Here is an 18,409-nt window from a genome sequence, read left to right as displayed (position 1 = left end):
AGCTAATCTTAGGGGAACCTTTTCAAGATTTTTTTTTAATCTTGATATGTTGAACTTCTGAATGATCAAGCTAGTTCAAGCTTGTTTCTATATCTCTTGACCTTACAGTCACATATTCACCTTCTCTTTTTTTTTTTTTTTAATTTCTTCCCCAGTTCTTTTTTTCATTCTGTCATTCCTTCCATCTTATCCACTAGTTTTTGTAGTTTCCCCCCTCACTCTCTTAGTGTCTTTCCCTCTCGCTCACTCTCTTTCTGTCTCCCACTCTCTTGCTGTCTCTCCCACTCATTCACTCCCTCTTGCACACTCACTGTCTTTCCTACTCACTCCCTCATCTCTCACTCACTCACTCTTTGCTTGTCTTTCTCACTCTCTCCCTCATTCTCCCATTTTCATTCTTGGTATATTTTCTATATTTCCATGGCTGGGATGTTTTTTAAGTAGTCTGTTAAGCTGTTATCCTCTCAACCAACAATAGATACCAAGTAAACTTTGTACATATTACTGATTAGACAGGGGGCTAGTACAATCATGTGCATTATATTAAGGGTACAATACAACATACTGCTGTGTGCTTTGGTTCCCTAGTCTTACATTCAGCTATCAAACACACAGTCAATATACCTCTTTCACAATTAAAATATACAGGAGTGGCTATGTGGTAAGTAGCTTGCTTACCAACCACATGGTTCTGGGTTCAGTCCCACTGCGTGGTACCTTGGGCAAGTGTCTTCTACTATAGCCTTGGGCCGACCAAAGCCTTGTGAGTGGATTTGGTAGACGGAAAGTGAAAGAAGCCCGTCGTATATATGTATGTGTGTGTCTGTGTTTGTCCCCACCAACATCACTTGACAACCGATGGTGGTGTGTTTACGTCCCCGTAACTTAGCAGTTCGGCAAAAGCGACTGATAGAATAAGTACTAGGCTTACAAAGAATAAGTCCTGGGGTCGATTTGCTCGGCTAAAGGTTGTGCTCCAGCATGGCCACAATCAAATGACTGAAACAAGTAAAAGAGAAAAGAGAAAATGTAAATGTATAGGGGCAGGTGTGATTGTGTGGTAAGAAGCTTGCTTCCCAACTACATGGTTCCTCATGAGTGGATTTGATAGACAGAAACTGGAAGAAGCCTGTCGTATCTATGTGCGTGTTTGTCATCCATCACTGCTTGACAACTGGTGTTGGTGTGTTTACATCCCGATATCTTAGCAGTTCAGCAAAAAAGATTAATAGAATAAGTACTAGGCTTAAAAAGTATGTCCTAAGGTGGTCGATTTGTTTAAGGCAGTGCTCCAGCATGGCCACAGTCAAATGACTGAAACAAGTAAAAGAGTAAAAAACTGAAAGCCTGTCATATATATATATATATATATATATATGTTCGTGTCTGTGTTTGTCCCCCCAACATCACTTGACAACCGATGGTGGTGTGTCTACGTCCCCATAACTTAGTGGTTCAGCAAAAGAGACCGATAGAATAAGTACTAGGCTTACAAAGAATAAGTCCTGGGGTCGATTTGCTCAGCTAAAGGTGGTGCTCCAGCATGGCCGCAGTCAAATGACTGAAACAAGTAAAAGAGTAAGAGTAATGTGATGTCTATCTTCCTTGTGTGGCCATCTGTGTAGCTAAGGAAAGCAAAACTTCTGGAGGTTCTATGTTGTCACTTGACCTGCAAGAAATAGAGCCAAATTCCTTCTTGAATCACACACACACACACACACATACATGCCCAACTATCTTAAAACTGAAAGGAGACATTGAATAACATAGGTGTGGATATCTTATGTTGTTATTGTTCAGCCCCTGGTTGTCCTGGGGTTAAACACCAACAACAATAACTCCTTCCTATCAAACATACAAGGAAGCTGCTTTGCATCATGGTCACTCAGCCTGCTAGAAATAACAGCTAAATTGCCTTCAAATTGCAGTCTACTTATTCATTATCATCATTTAATTTGCATTTTTCCATGCTGACATGGGTTGAACGTTTTGACAAGGAGCTGGCAAGCCAGAGGGCTATGTCCAGCTTGACATGGTTTCTACATCTGGATGTCCGTCCTAGCACCAACCTCTTTGCAGTGTGTACTGGGTACTTTTTTTTTTCTTTATTCCACTGGCACTAGTGAGGTCACCAACTAACTTGGAAGACAGGAAAGAGCAAAAAAAAAGCAAAAAAACTAAGTGGGAGAGGAGTATTTGAGAAGTGGGCAGAAGATCATGTCAGGTGCTGAGAGGATAAATTACGATAGAGGATCAAATACAGGTGTCTTGCTATAGAGAAGATACATGGCTAACCCACATTGTGTAAGGGTGGGTGGACATTGCTGGGCAAAAGATAAAGATGGTAGTGATTGGACGCCAGAGCAAACTCTCAAAGTGCAAGGTCAAGATATGAGAGGATACAGACAGTGGATCAGTGGGAAAGAAGAGGGTCAGTAGTTTCATGGGAGTGGTTCTTTAAAAATGAAATGCACATTGGATAATGTGGTCCTAGATATATTATTGTAGGTGTTAAAAAAAAAAAAAAAACACAGGAGGAGGAGGATCTTAACTGGGACAGCTTTGAAAGTCAGTTTACTTGATGAGGGTTGATTTTGGCATTAACATCAACAATTTTAACAACGGAACATCAAACAGAATATCCTAAACAAGCCAGCTCTTTGCTATTCTTAAAACGAGGCTTGTATGTTTTAAGTCTAAATTTTAACCCATGCCAACATGGATGATGATGATGATGATAAACATGGATAACCTTACAATATTGTTTAAGAGATTCTTCAGTCAGCAAACATCATAAATTCATTATCTCATTTTTTCACTTTCTTTCTCACAAACATTCTCTCTCTCTCTGTGGTTGGCCATCTTAAGCTGTTACTCAACAACAACCTATTTAAATATCTTCATTACAAGTTAATATAGTGTCAGACAGAATGTCTTGTAGTATTTATTGTCATCTCTTTGCATCTTGGGTTCAAATCCCTCTGAGGGCCATACAAATGACCATACTTCTCTGCCAGTGTTTGAAATCTTGTGTATACATTAGAAATCAGTATGAATTTGGCATATATGTGCAGGTATGGCTGTGTGGACAAGTACTGGAGCCTCAGGCTGATCAATGCCTTGTCAGTGAAACTAGGTGGAAACTGTACAGAAGCTCAGCAAGTATATATATATATATATATATATATATATATATATATATATATATATATATATATATATATATATATATATGTCTGTTCGTCTTCCTATTAAATATTCTTTTCTGCTCTAGACACAAGGCCCGAAATTTTGGGGGAGGGGTCCAGTCAATTAGATCAACCCCAGTACGCAACTAGTACTTAATTTATTGACCCCAAGAGGATGAAAGGCAAAGTCAACTTCAGCAGAATTTGAACTCAGAACGTAAAGACAGACAAAATACCGCTATGCATTTCATCCAGTGTGCTAACATTTCTTATTTCTTTATTGCCCACAAGCGGCTAAACATAGAAGGGACAAACAAAGATAGACAAAGGGATTAAGTCAATTACATCGACCCCAGTGTGTAACTGGTACTTAATTTATCGACCCTGTAAGGATGAAAGGCAAAGTTGACCTCGGCGGAATTTGAACTCAGAACAAATTTGTGGGGAGGGAGCCAGTCGATTAGATTGACCCCAGTACGCAACAAGTACCTAATTTATCGACCCTGAAAGGATGAAAGGCAAAGTTGACTTCAGCAGGATTTGAACTCCGAACGTAAAACAGACGAAATACCGCTAAGCATTTCGTCCAGCTTGCTAACGTTTCTGCCAGCTCACCACCTTCTTCCTATTATTGTTTACATGCTGCATGTAAACAATGTCACCATATTGGTGACATTGTTACAGTGTCGTTGTTTATGTCTACTGCTAAACCGTGTCCAGTTCATTGATCATTAAGATTTCCATTTTCCATACTGGTATGGGTTGAATGGTTTGACAGGGGCTGGCCAGCCAGAGAGCTGCACCAGGCTCTAGTTGTCTGTTTTGGAATGGTATCTATGACTGGATGCACTGTCTAACACCAATCATTTTACAGAGTGTACTTGGTGCTTTTTATGTGGCACTCGCATGAATGCTTTCTTACATGGCACCAGCATCTGTGCTTTTTACATGCCATGGCACAGATGCTTTGTACATGGCACTGAAACAGGTGCTCTTTACCTGACACCAGCACCTGCAAGCTCACAAGACAAGGACCTCTTGGTTGAAAGAGGGAGAGGTGGTATGACCATAAAGACATGGCTGTATGTATGGATGGCTACAATTTTACTTAGCTTGATGTGTCTTAAGCAGAGTAAATCACCAGAAGCCTCAGTCCCTTGTCATCATCTCAGTGAAGCCCAACATCTGAAGGTGATGATGATAATCATCATCATCATCATCATCGTTTAACATCCACTTTCCATGCTAGCATGGGTTGGACGATTTGACTGAGGACTGGTGAACCAGTTGGTTACACCAGGCTCCAATCTGATTTGGCAGTTTCTACAGCTGGGTGCCCTTTCTAACGCCAACCACTCTGAGGGTGCTTTTACGTGCCATAATAATAATAATAATAATCTTTTCTACTGTAGGCACAAGGCCCACAATTTTGGGGGAGGAGGCCAGTTGATTAGATCAACCCCAGTATGCAACTAGTACTTAATTTATCAACGCTGAAAGGACAAAAAGGCAAAGTCAACCTCGGCGGAATTTGAACTCAGAACATAAAGACAGACAAAATACCGCTAAGCATTTCACCCAGTGTGCTGATGTTTCTGCCAGCTAGCAACCTTAATAATAATAATAATAATAATAATAATAATAATACAAATTAAATTTATATGCTTATCTAGGGTTCTTTTGATAGTCTTGCTTGTATATAAGTTCATAATCATGTCTTTATTTTTCTTTGTTTTGTTTTTCAGATAATTTCAGATGAAGAACTTCTTTCTGAGAAAAACCCAGATTTAGCTCTGAAGCTTGGGCTCCTGTTTGGTTTGCTACCACGTACAGGATTTCTACAATGTGGAATTTCGGTGCTGAGAAAATAATTTAGATGATAAAAAAAATTTCAGAGGCATAAATAGCTCAGCTTTATGATGCCATATCTACAATTAAATATGTTAAAGCTATTTTGAATTGTACAGTATAACAGTTGTTTAAGTTTCTTATTAATAAAGACTAATTTATTCCTTGTTTTATTCTCAATGTCTGCCATTATTCAAATCAGTCAGCTGCGTCAGTATTTTAGTCTTGCTATAAAATTACAAGTCTGGCAAGTAGTTTCCAGCATCTTTTTTTTGTTTTCCAAGGAATTTTTAACCCAGTATATTACAAGCTATTTTTATTTATTTATCTATATTCATTCATTCTTTTGTTTCAGTCATTTGACTGTGGCCATGCTGGAGCACTACTTTTAGTCAAACAAATCGATCCCAGGGCTTATTCTTTATAAGCCTTGTACTTACTCTATCGGTCTCTTTTGCCGAACCACTAAGTTATGGGGACATAAACACACCAGCATCGGTTGTCAAGCGATGGTGGGGGGGGGGGACAAACACAGACACACATATACATATATATACAACGGGCTTCTTTCACTTTCCGTCTACCAAATCCACTCACAAGGCTTTGGTCGGTCCAAGGTTATAGTAGAAGACACTTGCCCAAGTTGCCACACAGTGGGACTGAACCCAGAACCATGTGATTGGGAAGCACTCCTATGCCAGTGCCAAATAAAAAACATTCATACTAGTCTCATGTAAAGAGTACCCATGCTGGCAACACATAATGAACATCTGTACCAATGTTGCATAAAGAGCATCTGTGCAGGCGCCATGTAAAAAACACCCACATACTGATGCCATGTAAAAAGCACCAACTACACTCCGTAAAGTGGTTGGCATTAAGAAGGGCATCCAGGCATAGAAATCATGCCGAAACAGACAACTGGAGCTTGATGCAGCTGCTCCAGCTTCTGTCAAACCAACCAATCTATGCCAGCATAGGAAACAGACCATAAATGATGATGATGATCCATTTCCCTTGCTGGCATTGGTTGATGGTTAACAGGAGCTGGCAAGCCAGAGGACTGCACCAAGCTGTATTGTCTGTTTTGGAATGATTTCTACAGGTGGATGTCCTTCTTAACACCAACCTCATGAGAAAATTTGGTTGATGGAAATTGTGGAAATCTATCATATGCGACAACCAGTGTTGGTTTGTTTACATCCCTGTAGCTTAGTGGTTAGAGACCAATAGAATAAGTATTAGATTTCAAAAAAAAGATAAGTACTGGGGTTGATTTGTTTATCTGAACCCATCTAGGCAGTGCCTTAGCATGACTGCAGTCAAATAACTGAACTAGACAAAATATAATAGAGATATGATCTTAATCCATTATTGTTAGATCATTGCCATTATTTGATGTCTGCTTTTCCATGCAAGCATGGGTTGGACAACCCCTATTTGGAGTTACTGCTTACCCAGACAGATCAGTGACCATGTCTTGATCATGCATTGTTTTTTTTTTTTTTGTTTTTTTTGGCATGGTCTTACTTGGTCTGGATGTTCTTCCTATTGCCAACCACTTTACAGAATGTACAAAAGAAACTGGATTGTACAGCTGTCATCTTTTAACCCTTTAGGTCTGCCTTTCAACTCTGGCCATCCAACCTGTTTGTTTTTCAAACAGTGTAGTGGTTGGCATTAGCAAAGGCAGCCAGCCATAGAAACAATGCCAAAGCTGACATTGAAGCTTGATGTAGCCTTGCAGCTTGCAGGATCCTGTCATACCATCCAACCCATACCAGCATGGAAGACGGACATTAAATGATGATAATGATATATGTAGATTCACATTATTAAATGCATCATGTATGATCACCAATCTATGAGATCAGTAACTCCCAATGAGAAATAACTCAGACTATGATAACCCATCCAACCCATAAAATGATGGCAATAATGCTGATCCTCCTTTCCATTTTAAAAAAAGTCAAGCAACCATGTAAAGCAGTGTTTCTCAACCATTTTTTAGCTATGGATCCATTTGATTCCTATTTTACTCAGATAGATCCTCCTAACCATTCAATGTTTAAAAAATCATATTACATTTTTTAAATTAAATATTATTAACAATTGTATAAAAAAAACAACTGTGTATTGTAGAAGCATAACCAAGCAGATGAATTTTAACAAAATCTTATATGGACCCCTAAGGTCCATAAGGAACCTGGTTTTGAGGACCGCTGATGTAGAGACTCCCATGTTGGCTCATTGATTCCACTGTTGATATTGGTAATGTTAAGGTGGTAGAATCGTTAATATGTTGGGCAAAATGCTTAGCAGCATTTCTTCTGGCTTTACATTCTGAATTCAAATCCTGCAGGGATTGACTTTACCTTTCATCATTTTGGGGGTCGATAAAGTACCAGTTAAGCACTGGGATAAATGTAAGCAACTAGCCCTCTCATCCAGAAAGAATATCGGCTTCAAATTTTGGCACAAGACAAGCAATTTAGGGGAAGGGAGTAAGCCAATTCACGTCAACCCCAGTACTCAACTGGTACTTATTTTATCAACCCTGAAAGGATGAAAGGCAAAGTCAACCTCAGTGGAATTTGAACTCAGAACACAAAAACAGGTAAAATGCTGTCGAGCACTTTACCCAGCATGCCAACAATTCTACCAGCTTACCACCTGTCATTATTTTATAGGGGTGTTTAAGTGTTCTGAAAAGATAAATCAGTTGCTATGTAGAGGTTTCCTCAGTTATTTTGTTTCACTAAACAATTAATTTAGTTTCATCAGAAATTTTTTAAAAATCCTTTTCTTATTTTAATTCTTGTAAATAGCATTTACCCAAGCAATTCATCATTGTTTTAACATCCAATTTTCCATGCTTGCTTGGGTTGGGTAGAATCTATTGAGGCAGATTGTCTCTATGGCTAGATGCCCTTCCTATGGCCAACCTTCACCTGTTTTTAAGAAATGTAATATTTCCCCATGGCTAGACATGTTTACATGGATGTTTGGAAATGAAGGAAACAGCTTGTGTACTGGTGACACTCGCAACAATGACACGATGTCAAGACAAAGAAACACCAATTCACATGAGTGTGTATGAGTGGATGGAAACTGAAAGAACCCCATCATATATGTAAAAGGCTTCTTTCAGTTTCCATCTACCAAATCCACTCATAAGGCTTTGGTCAGACCAGAGCTATAGTAGCAGATACTTGGCCAAGGTGCCACAGTGAGACTGAACCCAGAACCAAGTGGATGGGAAGCAAGTTTCTACCCACACAGCCACACTGCATTTATATCGGTTTCAAACTCCAGAAATTTTGGGGGAAGGGTTAAATTGATTACATCAACCCAAGTGTTCAACTGGTACTTTATTTTAGTAACCCTGAAGGGATGTAAGGCGAAGTCAACCCTGGCAGCATTTGAACTCAGAACTTCGAAGAAATGTTGCTAAGCATCCCCCCCCCCCAATGTGATAATGATTCTGCCAGCTTCCCACTTTTACACTTGCATTTGTATTAACAATAGAAATACTCAGAAACTTTTGCAATGAATTTACTGCCATAGATTTAAGAATTTCTCACTTCTTTGCAAACAACATTATGGTAAATCATTGCCTAATTTAGAAATTGTTTTAGTTGCCAAATCAACAACCTGTCTCTAACAGTTTCTTTCATTGTTTCACTGTTAGAGTAAAGCCAGAAGACCAGTATAATGGTGAATTATCATCAAGCTGAGCCATTAACCTAGTTTCAATTCCAAATTGGAACCATTCCATTTACATTGCCATGACCTTCACAAATTCCTATCCTTATACATCAGAGGTGCTACAACCATCATTTTCTTTAATAAAGCTCATCCCATTTCCCACAAGTCATTTTTCCATTCCTATGTCATTCATGTTGTTAGCTATTCCAGTGCCTACAGTATATGTAAAATTGTTCTCTCCTTCATCTTTTAGAGATATCAAGGCATCCATTAGTATCTTTGGTCTGTCAGAAAAACAGCAACTTACCTTTAATCGAACTAGTATCCATATATGATCTGTAGCTCTCCTCGGCTTTTCTCAGTTCCACTCACAAGGCTTTGGTCAGCTCAGCGCTATATTAGAAGACACTTGCCCAAAGTGCCATACAGTAGGACTGAACCCAAGATCACAGGGTTTGGAAGCAAGCTTCTTAACCACGCAGCTATGTCTGAAACATTTGCCAAAACCCTATGTAGGCATGGATCAACATCAACATTCTTCAAATTGATATCCTTACACAATTATGTAATTTCAGTTATTGGTAGAAGTTATTTCAGCATTTACATTTGGGAAAGGCATGAACATCTCCTTATCCAATTTCCTCTCCCTTTATAAAGTCTTTTACACCCAGTTAAAAGAAATGTAATATTTCCCCATGGCTAGACATGTTTACATGGATGTTTGGAAATGAAGTTAAAAGAAATTATAAAACCAACCACTACCCAAAGCATATATGAACAGCTGTTGTGAAATACCATAGGATGTCATTAAAATAAGATAAAAGAATAGAATATCCTATTTCTAGAAAATAGTACGTCCCATAAAATCTATTGTTACCATTGTTTAATGATAGCTTACGGCAGGCAATTGTTTCCATTTGTAGTTTTATAATACTAAACAAATTCTTTTGGTGAACAACACGAGTTCTTTACTATTTAAAATTGCAAATAATGAGCTAGGGACGGGGGAGGATATAGCGATATCATTACTGAGTAACGAATATTTAAAGCTTCACAAACTTTTTGTCTCAATAATATCAGAAAACCTTGCATTGCCTGATAGAAGAATGAAAGGGCAAAGAGGGGAGCAGCGGAATTAATAAATCTTTAGTTTGTAAATTAGGAGTCACTTATATTTAAATAGTTTCTATTGTCTGTCTCCTCCCCGAATTATAAAACAAGTTCTCTAAAGTTATTTTATACAGTTAATTTGTTTGTTTTTTAGAGTGGGGTGATTATATGTCGACAGTTTTAGTTAGGACTGAGCGTAGTGACAACAGAGTAATCTCCCTTCAATGTTTTCATTCATTCGTTTGTCATTTTGTTTCCATCTGTTCTCTGACATCAATAATGTGCTTTGGTTTTAATTTGATACTATCTACACCTTCCTATAATTTAAAGTCTATTGGTCTATTTAACGTACGATTACAATAATTTGATACCGTTTTCTTCATTCTTCACACCACTGAAGAGAAAAAAATAATTATCATCCTTCCGCTTTCTCACATGCTGGGAGCTTCTACTTGATTGTTTTGGCTGGTTAGAAATAGCAACCAAATTCTCTCAACTGAAACCCCACCGCCTTAAAATGAAAATGACACGATGCGCAATGTCGTTCTAGTTATACAAAGAGGCATGATCTAGCGCTAACAACATTTCACAAGCCTTATTTCACGTTCACTTAATGAATCTGTTTACTTTTTTTACGGGTCCTGTTTGTTTTCTATTCTAGGCTCTTTAAAATACGCCCACTCCTCATCTAATAACGCTTCGTTTAATAAAACTGGGTTGGGGCGATCTTTCGAAGAAAGTCTCTCAAAAGTGAAAGTATTTGTTCGGCAATTTCCGTAAAGAAATTTTTATTTCTTTATTTTTTTCAGTTGACTCGCTTGTGTTTATGTATTTTTTGTGTGTTTATGTGTGTGTATATATGTATTATATATATACATGCACATAAACACATGTATTTACATACACACATATACATACATATATACACATAAAATACATAAGCGATTCAACAGAAAGAAAAATTTACGGAAACTGCCAAACAAATACTTTCAGTTTTGATTGACTTTCTCCGAAAGATCACTTCCAGGTTGGATATAAAATTCCACTTTTGATGATAAACGCCACCGAGTGTAACCTTGCTTTCATCCTTAGAGTTGATAGAAAAAATGGTACCAATCGAAGAAGGTGGGTTGGTGGAACTGTAAGAACGTTGGACAGGATATTTTGTGTTATTTGTCCAAGATCTTTGTGTCCTTAGTTCAAATCTCACCATAGGCTGCAAGGGTGGCAGACTTAATCCATTACTCTGTGTAATCCCACCACCTGGCACCTTCAGGCCAGGTCCCCTGATTAAGAATGACTTCCGACCTCCCTTCAACCTGTCTCAAAGGCCCTCCAGAAGGGTCATGGGCTCTGTCTTGCCTCCTGGCTAAAAGGTAAAAAAAGAAATAATAATAATGAAATAGAAAAAAAATTGAAATTCTCTGAAATCATTCTTAACTAAAAATAGTTTGTATTTTTCTTTCACTATTTACTGTGTATGAAATCCAGAAGTTCTAAAGAAGGTAAAAAAAAATTATTGCTTTAAGCCTGGAATCAATAACTTCTTAGAATGACCCACTTCTGGTGTTTCTTTTTACATCTGCCCATGGCCTATATACATGTGCATGTGGAGGTACGTGGTTAGTGCAGGGCTGGTCAACCTGAGACTGCTTGCAAACTTTTATCTTGCAGCCTGCTTGATACTTTCTTTGAAGTATTGTGTGTAATTTCAAAATAAAATTGTTTGTGTAAAACATTTGTTTCACAATAATTTTTTAATTTATAAGTGGCTTATAATTTTAAACAAACGACAAGTATGAAAAATTCTTGATTCTATAATTTGGCTGTTTGACTATTAGTGCATAAAGTATACAAGTGGCCCTCAAAAATTTTTCTGTGATTATAGTGGCCCGCAATGTAATTCAAGTTGGCCAGGCCTGGGTTAGTGGTTAGGAGTGCTACATTCATGATTGTAAGATTGTGGTTTCGGTTTCTGGACCAGGCAGTGCGTTATGTTCTTGAGCAAAACACTTCATTTTAAGTTGCTCCAGTGCACTCAGGTGACAAGAACTGATGATCCTGCAACAGACCAGTGAGGAGGGTGGGTTCAGAATAAATATGCCACAAAGGAATCTGATGCAGTGCACAAGGGGAAGATTGTACTGGTACAGACATATAGTCTTTTACTTGTTTCAGTCATTTGACTGCGGCCATGCTGGGGCACCGCCTTTAGTCAAGCAAATCGACACCAAGACTTATTCTTTGTAAGCCTAGTACTTATTCTATCGGTCTCTTTTTGCCAAACCACTAAGTTACGGGGACGTAAACACACCAGCATCGGTTGTCAAGCAAAGTTGGGGGGACAAACACAGACACACAAACATATACACACACATACCTATATATATATATATATATATATATATATATGTATATATATATATATACGACGGGCTTCTTTCAGTTTCCGCCTACCAAATCCATTCACAAGGCTTTGGTCGGCCCAAGGCTATAGTAGAAGACACTTGCCCAAGGTGCCACGCAGTGGGACTGAACCCAGAACCATGTGGTTTGTAAGCAAGCTACTTACCACACAGCCACTCCTGCACCTATAGTGACACTTGAATAAAGAAACGACAAGCAATCAAATGGAAAGATCTGGCAAAAGAGAAGGTCAAAGAAAAATGTGGTGAAGACTCATCTCAGGAGGCTGAACTTGACAAAGGACCACAACAGTGGTAATATGGTGTGCTGGAGAAGACCCATCCAACCAGTACAAGTATTGGCGGGGGGTATTTTAAAATGATGATATAAGGCGCAGGTGTGGTTGTATGGTAAGAAGCTTGCTTCCCTACCACATAGTTCCTGGTTCAATCCCACTGTGTGACACCTTGGGCAAGTGTCTTCTGTTATAGCCTCAGGTCAGCCAAAGCATTGTGAGTAGATTTAGTAGATGGAAACTGAAAGAAGCCTGTCACATATATATATATATATATATATATATATTTGTGTGTTTGTCCCCACCACCATCACTTGACAACAGAGGATAGTGTGATTACATCCCCTGTAACTAAGCGGTTCAACAAAAGACAACTGATAGAATAAGTACTAGTCTTACAAAGAATAAGTCCTGAGGTTGATTTGTTCAACTAAAACCCCTTAAGGTGGTGCTCCAGCATGGCCACAGTCAAATGACCAAAGCAAGTGAAAGAATAAAAAAATGTTGTTTTTGTTCTTGGTGATGATGATAGGAGTGATGGGGGCAGTGTTAATGATGATGATGAAGAAGAAGAAGAAGAAGAAGAAGAAGAAGGTGGTGGCAGCAGTGACAATGACAAGATTGGTGGGGTTGGGTGATGATCATGACTACAACTTCATACAATTGTGTATACCTACCTCTTACTGAACACAATAGTTCTTTCCTTAAAACAGACAGCTGTTTCTTTATAAATTCAACAATATTATGAAGCACTAACCACAGGTGTTTGGTTTAAACGATGAAAACAAACATAAAAAAAAAAATACTTCCAAACCACTGCTATAAATAACTTTGACTATAAACATAATTGTAGTGAAATTTATGATCAAATAGACTCCAAAGAGATTGGTGTTGGTCTGAGTCAGCAGGACTTGTTTATTTAGTAAAACTGATAAAAAGAATACAGTGAACTTGCTGCAAGGAGTAAAAAACCCAATGTTTTCAGACAAGGTCCTTCTTCAGGGGAAAAAAAAATTGACAGGAGAGAAATATGGAAAGACAGCAGTATTTTGCATCATTCATCATTATTGTCGTTTAACATCCATTTTCCATGTTGGCTTGGGTTGAACGGTTTGAAGGAGGAGGAGGTGGTGGTGGTGGTGGTGGTCTGAAAACTGTCCAGGCTCCGATTGTCTGTCTATCTCGGCATGGCTTCTACGGCTAGGACCCTTCCTAACAGAAGTCTTTTAGATTCTCCAAAAACTGGCTGCAACTGATAATGCCCATGGGGCCACAGGAATTTCATTCCTCTTTCCTTCTATTTCTCTTTCCTATCACTTCCTGTTCTCATATGAAGCTCCTGTTGTCCTGCATTCCTTATCAGTTACAACCAGTCTTTTTTTTTTTTTTTTTTAGAGTAGTGCTTCTCAACCACTTTTTACCTATGGCCCCCTCATACCCATTGATGTTTAAAACATCCTATTATACTTTTATAATTAAACATTATTAGGAATTGTATTTAAAAATTGTTAAAATATTTTGTATATTGTAGAAGTATAACCAATTTATTGCTCAATTTCAGCAAAATCTTATATGAACCCCTAAGGGCCATATGAACCCCGGTTGAAAACCACTGCTTTAGAGGATGTAAAGCTGCTGTCTCTCATAATTTCATTCCTGCCAACTTTTCTCTGAAGGACTATGTCTGAAATGTTGGATTTTCTACTTTCCATTGTGAAATATCTTGGCTTTTAACAGAAAGAGAACAGGCTATTCATCAAAATTGACATGATGGGAAGATCAAACTACAAGACTCACACATTTTCAGTTGATCAAATACAAAAAAAAATTTATAGTCACAGTACGCTGTGTGGTCAAACAAACAGGTTGAAATGTGACACATTAATAATGTTAGATCACTGGTTCACTTCCAAGCAACACCAATTAATGCATTACAAGCTTTAATTCTTCTTGAAAAGAGCTGAATAAGTTTAACCATTTTCATGGTTGTGTTTCTAACAAAGCGCAGTCTTACTGTCTGTGTGTTTGTCATTTTAACTGTAGTGAAGAATTTCAAAAACTGTATGTGTGGTGAAGTGTAGTGTGAGAGAGAGAGTGTGTGTGTGTGTGTGTGTGTACACAGGGTGCAATGAATAAACTGTCATCTAAATTATGAGAAAATGAAAATAACACTAAAATTACATAAAAATATCTTGAAATACTAAAGAGTAAATTTATTCAATAAAATTGCCAGTGGTTTCAACCACGACCTTCAGATGACTTCAAAATGTTCTACAACTCTTCTGGACGGTCTCTTTGTTTAAGTTGGTGAATGCTGCCATAATCCTGGCCTTTAGTTCATCTTTGGTGTTACAAGGAATCTTGTTGGTCTCTTGCTCACCTGCACCCCACACATGATAATGAAGGGAGTTGCAGTCTGGGGAGTTAAGTGGCCAGATGTTATGGATGATGTGGTCACAGAAATTGTGACAGCCATGACTTGGTTCTCCTGCTTGTGCGGCATGGTGCAGAGTCCTGTTGCCAGATATAGGGTTTTCTAGCAGCTACCCCCTTCACCCAGGGAAGCACTACTTTCCCAAGGCACTTGATGTCAGCCTCTGTGTTGAGTCTGAGGCTGTGTGGAAAAATGAATGGAGGCATAACATTGCCATCACTTGTGATCACCCCAAACAACATGATGTTGACTGGATGTTTGATTTTTATCACTCTCGGTACACAGCAAGCCAACGGTTGTTCTGTGTGTTCACCATCTGATCCTGGCAGAAATTTTTCTCGTCTGAGAAAAACCAAAGCATGTTCGGTTGGAGGGGATGCTTGAGTTTGTTCAAAAGCTTCATAGTGCAGTCTTTCCTCTTGTCCTTGATGGGTTGGGATAAAAATTGGCCCTTTCTCATCTTGTATGAGGAATACCAAATGTCTCCATGCACTACCTGCCTGATAAGAAACTCAGACACTCCCATGTCCCTGGTGATGGACCTGGTTGACTTGGAGGGATCGTTGTCAATCATGGCCTGGATCAACAAGTTCAAGAGTTCTTTCCTTATCAGAATGATCAGAGTGAGTTTTCCGAGTGACCGTACCTTCATAATTACCATTAGACTCGTCCAACTTTTTCCGAATCCTCTGCACTGTCCTCTGATAGACACCCAAACACTCTGAAATGTTCATATTGGAGCTTCCGGCATGAATGCCAAGCAGTACAGCATGTTATTTCCAAATTTCTGGCAGAATTAATTGCATCATGGTGCTATTTTGTAGTCAACAAAATCAAAAACAAACAATGCATATACACAAAATTAAAAATATAAAATGGCAACAATTTACCCATCACACTTTGTATGTATGTATGTATGTATGTATATACATATATATATATATATATATATATATATATATATATATAAATTTAGCTAGCTAGCTTTCACAAACATTTACATTTAAATTTCTTTTCGCCTAGATGAGATGCAGTTTGGTTTTGTGCTAGGGAGAAGCACTGCTGATGCTATATTTCTGGTAAGACAGCTGCAGGAGAAATATCTAGCCAAAGATAAACTTTTGTACCTGGCCTTTGCTGATTTGGAGAAAGCCTTTGATAGGGCCCCCAATCCCTTACCTAGTGGTCAATGTGGAAACTAGGGATAGACAAGTGGTTGGTAAGAGCTGTACAAGCTATGTACAGGGATGCTAACAGTAAGGTGGGGATTGGCAATGAGTACAGCAAAGAATTCAGGGTACAAGTAGGGGTTCACCAAGGATCGGTGCTCAGCCTCCTCTTGTTCATCATAGTCCTCCAGGCAATAACAGAAGAATTTACGACAGGCTGCCCCTGGGAGCTCCCCTATGCTGATGACCTTGCTCTTATAGCTGAATGACTACCAGAACTAGAGAAGTTCCAGGAATGGAAGCAAGGTCTAGAATTGAAGGGCCTTAGAGTTAATCTAGCAAAAACCAAAGTCTTAGTAAGTAGGAAGGCAGATAAACCTCAAATCCCTTCAGGTAGATGGCCCTGCTCAATCTGTAGAAAAGGCTTATGTAGAAACTCCATAAGATGCACTTGATGTAAGCTTTGGACACATAAAAGGTGCAGCAATATCAGAGGAAGATTAACAAGGAAACTAGATTTGTATGTAGAAGATGCACAGGTACAATAAACATTGAAAATGTGCAGGAAATAAACTCCATCAACCACCAGAGCTCCATCAACTGCTAGAGCTAGTAGAGATCTCCTGTTATCTAGGTGACCAAGTTAGTAGTGGAGGTGGATGCTCCGAGAGCATAGTTGTGAGAATAAGATTAGGCTGGGCAAAGTTCAGGGAGCTTCTACTTCTGCTGGCAACAAAGGACCTCTCTCTCAAAGTGAAAGGTAGATTGTTTGATGCCTGTGTGCAAACAGCTATGCTACATGGCAGTGAAACATGGACTGTGACAGCCAAAGACATGTGTAGGCTTGAAAGAAATGAAGCCAGTATGCTTCGCTGGATGTGCAATGTCAGTGTGCATGTTCAACAGAGTGTAAACATCTTGCTGGTACAGTCATGTGATGCATATGGACAAGAACAGCTATGTGCTGATCTCTAACTGTGGAAGGAACCTGTGGTAGAGGTAGACCAAGGAAAACATGGGACGATGTGGTGAAGCATGATCTTCCAACATTGAGCCTCACAAAGGCAATGACTACTGATCGAGACATTTGGCAATATGCTGTGCTTGAGAAGACCTGTCAAACCAAGTGAAATCGTAGTCATGGCTGATGCAGGTATCATATAACTGGCACCCATGCTAATAGCAGTTAAAGAGCACCTTTTGATTATTGGGCCTCATGGAGGCAAAGTGGCTAAGTTCCCATCGAGTGTTGGGCTGTACGGAGGTAAAGTGGCTGAGTTCCATTCGAGTGTTGGGGCTCATGAAAACAATGACCAAGACCTTTGGTATTATGTTGTGCTTGAGAAGACCCATCAAGCTGAGCAAAATTGCAGTCATGGCAGATACTGGTGTTATGCAAATGGCACCCATGCAGTGGCACATAAAAGCATCCATTACACTCTAAGAGTGGTTGGCATTAGGAAGGGCATCCAGCCATAGAAAACCATGCCAAATTAGACTGGAATCTGGTGCAGCCTTCCAGCTTTCCAGCCCTGGTCAAACTGTCCAACCCATGCCAGTATGGACAACAGATGTTGAAGATGATGATGATGATGAGATATATATATATATCATAATTGTCACTAAGTGTAACTAGGGTGTTAAAAAACACCTACATTGCTAGAAATAAGAGCTAAAATGCTCTAATGCTGTAGTTAATGCACATGAATGAAAACATATACACCAATAGGGATCATAATTAACTACAGCATTATTTGTAGCAATGTAGGTGTTTTTCAACACCCTAGTCACATTTAGTGACAATTATAATTCTCTTTTTTGGTGAAACATTGCAACCTGCTTTTTACATTCATTTCATATATATATATATATATACATACACATATATTTTATAATTATAAGCATAATTATAATTAGGGTTCAGCAAAATTGCTTCACCACATACCGAAATTTAGAAATAGCAGTTAACTATTATTCAAGCAACTTTGGTGAACCCTAATTATAATTATGCTTATAATTATAAAATTTTTGTATAAGTTTACCGATAATGGTTCTTTTAACATACCGAACTACTTGGTAAAATTACCGTATATCAGTATATATACATATATATATGTATATAAAGAATAAGAAAATGGAGATATTGAAGTTAATAATCTCCATTTTGCCAGTATAATCCATATATATGTATTTATTACTGTGGAGGCACAATGGCCCAGTGGTTAGGGCAGCGGACTCGTGATCATAGGAT

The 18,409-nt window shown here is 38.6% G+C and overlaps 1 protein-coding gene across 1 annotated transcript in view; it reads left to right on the top strand.

Annotated features, from left to right (window-relative positions):
• LOC106871490 (uncharacterized) overlaps positions 1–5,204 on the top strand; it is a 56,797-nt gene extending 51,593 nt beyond the window's left edge. The window contains exon 6 of the mRNA XM_052971006.1: positions 4,934–5,204. Within this exon, the coding sequence (XP_052826966.1) occupies positions 4,934–5,059 (126 nt within the window). The 3' untranslated portion in view covers positions 5,060–5,204. The remainder of the gene's footprint in view (positions 1–4,933) is intronic.
• Positions 5,205–18,409: the final 13,205 nt, after the last annotated feature.

The sequence above is a fragment of the Octopus bimaculoides genome, chromosome 1 (genome assembly GCF_001194135.2).
Source record: "Octopus bimaculoides isolate UCB-OBI-ISO-001 chromosome 1, ASM119413v2, whole genome shotgun sequence".
NCBI classification, from domain to species: domain Eukaryota; kingdom Metazoa; phylum Mollusca; class Cephalopoda; order Octopoda; family Octopodidae; genus Octopus; species Octopus bimaculoides.
The sequence above is the reverse complement of the archived record's forward strand: the minus strand, read 5'-3'. Positions and strand labels throughout refer to the sequence as shown.